This window comes from Meriones unguiculatus, chromosome 12, assembly GCF_030254825.1.
Source record: "Meriones unguiculatus strain TT.TT164.6M chromosome 12, Bangor_MerUng_6.1, whole genome shotgun sequence".
Taxonomy (NCBI): domain Eukaryota; kingdom Metazoa; phylum Chordata; class Mammalia; order Rodentia; family Muridae; genus Meriones; species Meriones unguiculatus.
Window position 1 is genome coordinate 78,296,843 of NC_083360.1, and position 11,208 is coordinate 78,308,050.

General features: G+C 51.3%; 1 protein-coding gene across 1 annotated transcript; it reads right to left on the reverse strand.

Annotated features, from left to right (window-relative positions):
- Positions 1-808: 808 nt before the first annotated feature.
- On the reverse strand, positions 809-970 carry LOC132646755 (NADH dehydrogenase [ubiquinone] 1 beta subcomplex subunit 1-like). Its single transcript, XM_060365243.1, has one exon. The coding sequence runs from the start codon at positions 968-970 to the stop codon at positions 809-811; it is 162 nt and encodes a 53-aa protein (XP_060221226.1).
- Between the last annotated feature and the right edge of the window lie 10,238 nt (positions 971-11,208).

Consider the following 11,208-nt stretch of genomic DNA (forward strand, 5'->3'; position numbering starts at 1 on the left):
CAGAGCAAGTACAAGTGGGCTGCGGTGACTCTGAAATCCAGGTCGGCGCAGGTCTCTCTTCTTTCCCTTGCTGCGGGAAGGCCCAGCCAGTGGAAAGGCCAACCTAGCAAGGAGCAGATCTCTACCAACAGCCACGCTACGGGCCCCAATCCAACAGCAATGCCTCTGGCCGGCAGCTTTAGGCCATCTAGTGAGATTGTGGGGAAGAACCACCAGCCAGACTGTGCCCCTCCGAATTCCTTATTCACAGAAATTACATGACGATCTGTGGGGTAGGCGAAAGTGCCGCCAAACTCCGCTTTTGTTTGCTTGTTTGTTTGTTACTTTTGAGATAGGGTTTCTGTGTACCTTGAACTTGGCTGTCCTGGACTCCTTCCGTAGGCTGGTCTGGCCTCAAAATCACAGAGGCCCACCTGTCTCTGTCCCCCGAGTGCTGTGATCAAAGGCATACACCACCGTGCCCGGCCTCACATTCAACTTCTAACAGCTTCTCTCTTGAGCTGTATCTATCTCTGAACGGTCATTGGTCACACGCAACTACGGAGCATTTGGAACACAGAAGAAACAAGCGTAATGACTGTGAGGTTAAAGTATACATCCTATTTCAAATAATTGGTAAGAAAAAGAGAATGAAAAGGAAAAAAACCAATAAATTCTATATAAGTTCTATTATTAAATAGTAATATTTTAAGTGTGTTGAGGCAAATAAAATGTATTTTTTAAAATAATATGTGTTTTCATTTCTTTGACAACTTTTAAAATGTGGTTGTTCTGTGATTTAACCAGTCTTTACTTCCAACTAACTTCTTTAGTTGGACCTCGGTTCCCTTTGAGATAGCATGCTCTCATTCTGGAAGGCAGTCAGTCGGCTTTTGTCATCCCTCTTGTCTAGGTAACACCCAAAGACAAAGCCCATGGGGACAAACACATGAACCCAGGGGTCACAGACTAGCTGAAGTAAGTTCATCATGACTGCAGCTCAGTGCCAAGCAAGACCCTCCCCTTTTTTAAATATTTATTTCTTTATTATGTATACAGTGTTACGCCTGCATGTATGCACTCAAGCAGACACCAGATCTCATTATAGCTGGTTGTGAGCCACCATGTGGTTGCTGGGAATTGAACTCAGGACCTTTGGAAGAACAGCCAGTGCTCTTAACCTCTGTGCCATCTCTCCAGCCCCCAGAAAATATATTGATAATGTAATTTTTATGCATTTCTCTTGGCTTTTTAAAATGTGGCTATTGGGCTAGGATGGTAGGTTCATGCTTTTCACCCTAGTATCCTGAAGGCTGAGACAGGAGAGTTAGAGAGCCCACACTATACTTAGGAAGACCAGGACTGGAACAAAGCAACAATGACATCAAAAAGTGTGACTATTGGATTAGAAGTTTTGTTTTGTTTTGTTTTATGTGAGAAAGGCTCTCACTCGATAGCCCAGGTTGGACCGGAACACATTTTGTAGCTGAAGATGATCTCAGCCTCTTGGTCCTTCTACCTCAGCCCAAGCACTGGGACTGCAGACAGGTTCCTGACAATTTAAAAGTATGTACAGAGCTGACATTTGTAACACATATTGTATTTCCACAGTCGCTATTGTTATAGACTCTAATCTGTTAATTATTCCAAATGCCACCCAAACACACACTAACTGAATTCAGTGTGGACAAAATCTTTCAGGCCACTCCCCACGTTGACAACAGAGTAGCAACAATGTGTCCAATCGCATCCCTTCCACAATAGTAGCTCTCAGGAGGACACTGTGAACCCCTCTGTGTCACTCTCAGATGGTTTATGATGTCTGTCTCCCTTCACCACACAGAAAAGGGAAGCAGGTGCAGTGGCCTAGACCTGTAATCTCCGCAACTGAGGAGGCTGAGACAGGAGGATTGCCTGGATTACAAGGCAAGTTCAAGGATAGCCTAGGCAATTGATTGGGGACCCTGTCTCAAAATAAAAAGTAGAAAATAAGAAGAAGAGGGGGCTTGAATACAGTATCATAGTCGAGCCCTTACCTGTGAGGCACGGGGTTCAACTCCCATACCATGAATGAAGAAAAAAAAAAAAAAAGAGAAAAAAGCAAAAGCATTGCAAAGATGATAATAAATACATAAAGTTGTCAGGTGGTGGAGTGGTGCATTCTGGAGGAAGAGGCAGGCAGATCTGAGTCAGAGGCCAGCCTGGTCTACAGAGGCAGTTCCAGGACAACCACGGCTACAACCCTGTCTCAAAAAACAAAACAGACAAAAAGTGTAAAACCCGACCTGAGAAAAACGAAAGTGTTGTGACTGCCTCGACGAGCAAGGAAGACGCAACACTGGACTCTTCTCAGTGCAGTTTATTCAGGAACCTTGAACAATCTTCTGACTTCTCGGGAAGCCCAGCCCGCCAATTAAATAGCCTATGGCCAGCCAATCCTGACAAGCTACATGGCGCCTGCAGATTAGTCCACAACTGCGGAAGCAAGCCCGATGCACATACACAACCAATTAAGGAGTTGATTACCGAGAGCTTTTACCTACCAGAGGCAGAAGCCAGCGCCATCTTTAGGGCGCGGCAGAGCTTGGCTCTCCACACGAAAGAAAGAAAAAAAGAAGGGAGGAAGAAAGGAGGGAAAGAAGAGAGGGATGGAGGGAGAGAAGGAGGGAGGGATGGAGGGAGGGAGGGAGGAAGGAAGGAAGGAAGGAAGGAAGGAAAGAAGGAAGGAAGGAAGGAAGGACAAATGTATGCACACATTTAAAAAAGTTACCATTACTCCCTTTTTACAGATGAGGCAATGAGGCACAATGAGCCTAAGGAACTTGCTCAAGGTCACGCAGTGACAAGAGAAAGATGGAGGTCATAGTCTTGTGAGACTGGACCATGGCATGTCAATGAAACTGAAGGAGACATTAGAGGCCCATCCTGGTGGTGCAAATCTGTAATCCCAGGTGTTCTGGAGGATGAAGCTGAAGGGTCAAAGGTTTAAGATCTGCCTGGACGACTAAGCAAGTTTAAAGGTAGCCTGGGCATCATAATGGGACCCTGTCTCAAAGTGAAATATGGCAAAAGGGCTGGGCATGTAGCTTATTTGCCTAGCAGCACAAGGCCCTGGGTTCAGTCCCCAAAAAGGGAGAAGGGGAAAGGTGGAGATATGAGAGTTCTCGGTGGTTAAGAACTTGCCAGTTTTGCACAAGGTGCTGAGTTTTATCCATTGCAGAAAGAGAAAGGAGGAAGGGAGGGAAGAGGGAAGAAGGGTCAGAGGGAGGAAAAGAGGGAGAGAGAGAGAGAGAAAGAATGAATATCAGATATCAAGTTAGTCTGTGGCTATAGGACCCGGAAGGTTTCTGCTCCTGTCTGATCTCAGAAGCTAGTGGGGTTAGGTCTGGTTAGTACTAGGATGGAAGACTATCAGAGCAGTGATTCTCAACCTGTGGCTCATGACCTTCTTGGGGGGTCAAAAGACCCTTTGACTGGTGTCTCCATGACCACTGGGAAATACAGATATTTACATTATGATTGATAACAGTAGCAAGCTGATAGTTACGAAGCAGCAACAAAAAATAATTTTTTGGTTGGGGTCACCACACATGAGGAACTGCATTAAAGGGTTGCAGCCTTAGGGAGGGTAAGAACTGCTGAGTAAGAGGCACAGATAGATCACATCTTTCTAGAGAGTTCAGAATTTCACTCTTTTTCCTTTCCCTTCTCTCATTCTATTCTTTCTTCTCTCTCTCTCTCTCTCTCTCTCTCTCTCTCTCTCTCTCTCTCTTCTTTTCTTCCTTCCTTTTCCTGTTCTTTGAGACAGGGTCTTACTCTGTAGTCCATGGTGGGCTGAGCTCCAGAACTCACTATGTATTCCCAAGCTTTTAACTGAGGGAATGACTAGTATCTCCCAACTGATACTTTTTTAAGATAACTTGGCAGCCATGTGAATGACTGAAGAAGAGATTAAAGGGTTCCCCACTCTGAAGTGCCAGAGATGGAACCAAAGGTCCTTCCCCTGCTAGGCAACTGCTGTTCTACTGGCCTGTATCTCCAGCTCCCGGCATTCTCCAGTCTGTATTCTTGTCTCAATCCTTCCAGACACCCAAATTGCACACATGAGAGCTGCTATGAATTCTCTCCTTGTAAAGCAGACACTGTGACAGGTATGTCCTCTTGTCTCAGCACTGGGGAGGCTGAGACAGGGGGATTGCTACAATGTCAAGCCTGGGTTACATAGCAAAACACTGTCACTACATAAAGAAGTAAACAGTCCTAGCAATTTTATCTCCTAAATCCTCTCCAACCCCATGCCCTCTTCAGTTTCAGCCCCACAGTTTAAACCTGCAGCAGATGGGCTAAAGAGATGGCTCAGTGATTAAGAGCACTGACTGTTCTCCCAGACAACCCGGGTTCAATTCCCAGCATCCACATGGCAGCTCTCAACAGTCTGTAACTCCAAGATCTGGCACCCACAGACATTTGTGCAGGCAAAGCACCAATGTACATAAAATAAATAAATTATAAACTGTATCACCTCTTATCTCAGGCTAGTTTAAATATCCCCTTTACTCTCTCTATTCCTTTGCTTTCTCTGCTTTATCCTTCCCCTGTCAACAAAGGATCATTCAAAATGTTATTCTGATCATCTATTTAAAGCCTCTTTTTGGTTTCTTCTCGACTTTGGACTTTATTTTGTTTTTTAAAATTACATGTGAGTGTGCACATGTACCACAGAGTGTGTGTGGTGTGTGTGAAGGTCAGAGGTCAACTTGTGGGAGTCTGTTCTCTCCTTCCACTATGCAGTTCCTAGTGATTAAACTCAGGTTGTCAGACTCTGCAAGGAGATCCTTTATCCTCTTTTGTTGGGAGACAGGAGGATTGCCATCTATTTATTTGTTTTCAGAGAGTGAGCTTACTTGCTTGTTTTGTTGTGGTGGTGGTTTGCAGTGCTAGAGATTGAAGCCAGGGCATGTGGAAAAGCAGCCCACCGGTGGGGTGGGATAATTCCCAGCCCGGTGTAACTGTCTCTGAGAGCAGGTCTCCTGTAGTCCAGGCTGGCCTCAGACTCATTATGTTGTCACGGATGGCTTTGAACTCCTGCTCTTACTGCCTCTACCTCTCAATGCTGAGCTCATTTTGTTTTTGTTCTGAGGCAGGATTTCACTCTGTATCCCAAACTGGCCTTTAACTGCCTCTGTAGACTGGACTGGCCCCAAACTTTAGGTAATCTTGCCTCTGCCTCGAGATTGCTGGGATTATAGATAGGCATCACCAATCTGGGCTGAAGCTGCATTGGAAGAGACTTCACGGATTTCCTCCGTTTACCCCCTTCTAAGCCCAGCCACTTCCCTGTTGTGCTTGCACCGTCCAGTTGTCCCAAACCATTTTCTGCCCCTGTATGCACGCCCCGCGTCTTGACTCAGGCTCTGCTCTCTGCCTGCCACCCTTTCTCTCTTCACCTGCCCAACAGCTGCTCCCACCACAGTCAGTTTAAGGCCTTTGGGAGACTTTCCTACACATGGCTCCTTTCCGGGCTGACTGCCCTGCACTCTATGATATGACCTATGACATTCAACATATAGCATTCTATGATATGTGTGTATAACTTAGCATACGGAAATTTAGCTATGGCCTCCTTGGAGAAGTACTGTGCGAGAGCAGCCTTCCTTGTTGTTCTTTCAGCCGTTGTTGGAAACTTAACCTTTCAGGGGCTGTATGTGTCAGGGGAAGCTAGGGGTAAAACCGTGTGGGTTCCCTACAACTGGCTTTCCAGGCAGTTGTGCACTGCCTCGTGTCAGTGCTGGGAACTGAATTTTGGTTCTTCTGCAAGAGCGGTGCCTGTCACTCTTAACATCTCCAGCCCCCGAAGTTCCCCTTTCACACTCCCTGATTCCCCATTTTCACCCTTCTTTGGTGTTCTGGGTCACAATTCCAGCATTCGTTTCCCTACTAAGTACTGTTAGGTAGTCAACCGAATACTTCCCCTAGGGGTGTATTGAAGTTTCTAAATGCCTTCCCCTAAGTTCCCACCGATATCCCTAAGGTCAGCAGCTATCCTTCTGAGCTGTTCACTCAGGTTTGATTTGCAGTTTTTTTCTGGTTTTGTTATTTATTCGGAGCCACGGTCTCCCGCCCAATCTAGGTTGGCTTGAAATTCTATACCATCCTTCCTCCTGCTGGAATGGCCGGGATTAAGGGTGTGTGCCACCGGAAGGCCTCCTCATCCTTTCTCATTCTTCTCCATCAGGACCCTGCTGAGCTGTCTCTTTTCTCTACCGTAGCACCTGCACCGGGAAGGGAGATTCTGTAACCGGCTCCTCCTCAGCCCTTTAATTCTTCTCATCGTTGGCACTTTCCGGAGTCTACAACAGGCCAATCAAGTATTGCTGAACGCGTTAATTATAAACAAACACCCCATCCTTCCAAATTCGGTATGTATGGCTCTAGGTACTCAAGAAGTTTCTACGTCACGGGAAAGCTACAGTGACAGGGAGCCAGAAACATCCAGTTTGGGCCCGAGGAAAAAGCCACTTTTTAAAAAGTAAGTGGGAGGTTAAAAGTCTGTTTCACAACCCTGCATCATGTCACAGCACAGGGTTTTTGGATTTGTAAACTCCGCTGGACCGCCCCCGTGAGCAAAGTATGCATTGCATTGGTGTTTCTATGTGCTAGCCAAGTGAGTATTTTTCTCAGGCTATGTGCAAGCCAGAGGCGTGGTGTTTCCAAGGGAAAGATAGTCTGGGTTGGAACTATGAGGAACCCAAGGTACCATTTGCAATTTAAGTTTCTCAATGAGTGTATTGCTGAGTAGAGAGAAGGAACTGCTGCCTGAACAAAAACAAACCACGAACGTTTTGAAGACCAGCGTTCTAGTAGGTGTCCCGAGTCCTTCAGGTGCCTGGGGTCCTGCATAAGTAGGAAATGGATTCCATGCTTCCCCGCAGAGAACCCTTGGGTGGGGTGCGGGGAGGAGAAAGGGCTGGATACTGCTACTCCCCCCCCCCTCACAAGGCAGAATCCCCACGAGGCACTAGCAAAGGGGTCGAACGAAGGCTGCACAACTGTCCTCTTCCCCGCTGGGTCCAGAGGCCGAGGGTTCTTGGCCAGGCTTTTCCACCCGCACCCCCACACGCAACACCCCCACGCGCCGCCGCCGCCGCCCCTGAGGATCTGCCCCCGAGGCTAGGCGGGCGGGACCGGGTAGCGATGTGGAGAATTCGATGTCCGAGCGACCTCCTCGGAGGAGTGGAATCGAGTTAAATATAACTGCGCGAATGGAATGGCGCTAAAAATAAGGTAGCAGCTGGCAGGTCCTCGGCCCTGTCCCGGGAAAGGAGGGGACCAGAGTGGTCCCGCTGTGGGAGCGGCCGGGAGGTGCTGCTTCCGTCCGAAGCCTGGCCCCGAGGACCACCTTGGCTCGGCTCGGCTGCCCGAAGCTGGAAAGGGGGCGTCCATCCCTCCCCCCCCCCCCAAAAAAAAACGGCGCGTCTCAGGCCGGGCCTTGGGATGCTCTGGACTTTCAAAAGGCGTTAGGAGGCATGCGCAGGATCCTGGACCGGAGGCTGGGAGGGCGGGGCGTCCAGATGTCGTGCCCCGCCGGCAGGGGGAGCTGATCGGGAGGGGAGGCGCCGACCCTGGGGTGGGGGGGAGGAGGACCCTCAGGATGCGGGCGCATCGCGGTCCCCACGCGCTCCCTCGGGGCCCACGACGGTCGCCTCCTCGCGGTGTCCCCGCCCTCCCCGTCTCAGTTCCCCCACGATTGAAACGTCTCTCCCCCCCCCAAAAAAAGGGGCTATTTATTTGTTCCCGATAAATCGATCGGCGGTGATTAAGAAATCGATGCGGCCTCGGTGGGCGAGTCTCCGGCTGCCGGGCAGGGAGTGGCGCTTTCCCGGACCCCCGCAGGCCCGCCGAGAACCGGGAAAGACGTGCCCGGACGGCCGAGCTCGGGGACCGGGTACCCGGGCCTGTCGCATCTCCTCGGGCTGCGGGCGGCGGGCACCGGGGACGCTCGCCCGGGTCCCTGCCCCTTCCTCTCCGGCGAGCGATGGGGTTGCGGCTGCCAGCGGCTGCCGCGCGCGCCTCCCTGGCTTTTTGTTGCTCCTCGGCCGGCTGGATGGGGATTTTTGTAAAGCGGGACAGATAAAAATGAGCGGCATCATATTGTTTGACAGGGTGATCCCGCGTGATGAAGTGTCGCCTCCGAAGGGGGTGAGGATGGTGAATTCCTAAAAGCCCCAGCCCTTGGCTTCTCCTGCAGCTACCGGTAGCCTGGAGGGACCAGGAGGACGCCGGGCCCGCGGTGCCGCATCGGGCAGCGTCGGCGAGACTCTGGCTCTCAGTGCCAAGTCATTTTTAAGCCCTGATCCTGCCCAGGATCTTTCTCCTCGCGAATGAAAAGAACAATTTTCGAGAGAAAGGCTCGTTTTGATTAAATCTGACATGCTGCTGATAACTCCATGCTAATGTGAAATAATTAACATAATAGCCATAATTAAAAGCACGCTAACAATGCCATAAATTTATCACACAATTTTACTAGCTTTCTGCCCCTAACTGCTCTCTCATCGTTAATTAAACGTGTTGCCTTTTACAGAATGGATGTTTATACATTTCCAATATAAATAAATTCGAAACCATCCTCTCTCTCTCTCTCTCCTCTCTCCCCCTCTCTCTTCCCCTTTCCAAAGGTCTCTCGCCATTTGTAGGCACGCGAGGACTGTACCAGGTACTGAAAATAAATGAAGTTTTGAGACGTAAATCTAAATGAGAACATTAAATTAGCCTCTTCCTCCCCTCCCCCAAAGAGCTATGGAGAGGTGTGGGGGCCAGTGTTTGGGGGTGAAAGCGTGTTGAAAACCCTTACCCACTGGGCAGTGGGGGTAGTTTGCATGGGTTGGGACTCCATTGATCCCCTCTGCCCTTCCCACCTTCTTTGGTGGCAGGCATCCAGACAATAAGGCCGGCCGTGTGGTCTAATAAGTCTGTGAAAATTGTCCAGAAGAAGCGGACTTCAGCTTGAGGGCAGGTACTGGATCCTGGAAAGGGGGGCTGGCTGCCAAATGTTTTCCACCCACGGCTTGTTTTCTCTGCTAAAGGAAGTAGCCGCCTTGGGTCGGGGAAGGGACGCTCTGCTCTCTTCGCCTTCTCCCAAGCTGGCCTCACCTTCCAGGGTTGTCAGAAAGGTGCATTCATTCGCCTGCCTGCCTCAGTGATGTGGCCAAGCCGATACCACAGCCCCGGAGATGGAGGGAGAGACAGCACCCGGGGTCGCTCAGGCCTGAGTGGACCACTCTGCTTCCAGCACTCTCCGACCCTGCCCCTCCTCCCGTGTTGACCACTTAAGAATCCAAATTGAGTTGTAATTAATTTCCCACTTCTCCGTCATAAATTGTTCCGTCCACATCCTCCCCTTCCAGGACACACACACTAAATCTCTCCTCCTCTGGAGACGTCTCAATTTTCCCTCCTATCGATCCTGACTCTATTCTCCTTGCCTCCCGTTACTAGAACCTCGGGAACCCTGCACTCCTGGCCCTGTCTCAGTGGCATCCCCGGCCCTGTACTACCTATTTCCCAGTCCCGGGAGGAAGCGGACTTTCTCTCCACTTCGTTCTCATTAGGCCCGCTCGTTTCCAACGCTGGCTGCCATCTTCCTTTTAAATATCTCCTGGGGAGTTTGCTAGCTGACCCAAGTTGTCACTCCCATTCTCAACTGCGTTCGTGCCTTCCCTCTTCTCCCTCAGGTGCCCCCAGTCATCTTTGGCGAATGGATGTTTACCTTTGCCATTTCAGTTCCCTGTGTCACGCCCTCCCCCCATGTCCATTACCACCCCCCACCTCCCACTTCTCTAATTTCTGTCCCAAAATTTGGCGGTAACTGAGCACCTGGGTTTTTAGAGACCAGCTAGATGCTCGCCGCTGTGTCGCTGGGAATCCAGCAGGCTTCCGGCGGCCTCCGGCGACGGGGGGCCCAGGAACCTTCCCGGTGTCCCACCTGTACCACCGCTCAGCCGCTCGCTCTGGCACGGAGGCTGTGCCAGCACCACTGTCCACCCGGCGGGAGGAAAGCCACGCAGGGTCCCCAAACACAGCCACCGCGAGAAATCTCCAAGGCCTCTTTTGGAAATCGATATTAAAGTCCCTAGGTCGGCGCGGGCCCGGGTTGGGGGGGGGGGCGGCAGCCAGTAGGTCCCACGCGGTCTCCTCATTGAGCTAATCGAGTCGCCAAGTTCCTGTAGGGGCCGGCCCCAGCATCAGATGGTAACACTGATGGAACAAGAGACGAGCACAATGGATCCCTAACCAGGGGAAGCGTTGCTTTTCACGCTACGCACCGTAATTAATGGTATGAATCAATTAATTTGACTTTTATTGTGTCGAAGGAAAAAGGCGCAACAAATGGAACCGGCAGCTGGGACCCCCCACCCCCCTCCCCAGAGAGCTTCCGAGGGGACGCACGGGAATGGACCGCCCAGGGCCAGGCCTCGGCGGAGGGGGAGAGGCAGGCGGCGGACGGCGGCGGCGACTCGGGGCAAGTCCCCCCCGCCCCCCGAGCCAGCTCAGCGCGGCGGGGACATCGAAATGAGGTTCATCTGGAGACTACCTTAAAGAGAGCCGCGGGGGCAGGCCGGGCTGTCAGGGCCGCAGCCGAGCCCGCGCTGAGCCCCGCGCCCGCCGCGCCCGCCCGCCAGGCCGTCCGAGCCGGGCGAAAAGGCGTCCCCAAGTTTGTGAATCTGGCTCGTGTTTTCTTTTCCTCCCCACCTTCCTTTGAGTCGCTTAAGCAGTTGCCGCTGTGACCTCTTGCCCAGGGTGACAGGCGGCCAGCTCCAGCCCGCCGCAGCTCCTGTCGGTTTCCCCCAGAAGACCGTCAGGGTAGGAGACGTTTTTGGTTTTTGTTGTGTTTTGGGCCAGCGGGTCACAAGGGTGCAGCTGCAGACATCAACTCAGGCACGCCTTTCCGGATCAGGTGTGACCCCGGATCGGGCTGGAAACAACAACAACAAAAGCGTGAAGATTCCAGACTGCTCAGGACGGCCACGGTCCCAACCCATCCCGCAGCTGCCCCAACCCGGGGCATCGTGGAAGTGCGGAGTCCGAGGGCCAGTGGCACAGACGGGAGGGTTGTGTGATGGGGGTGGCAGTCCATCTGTGTGTCCTAGCGCTTGTACAAAAGCCAGGTTACTGTAAAACACCACTTAATGTTACCTACTGCGACAGTGGCTCTGGGTGAGGGCTCGG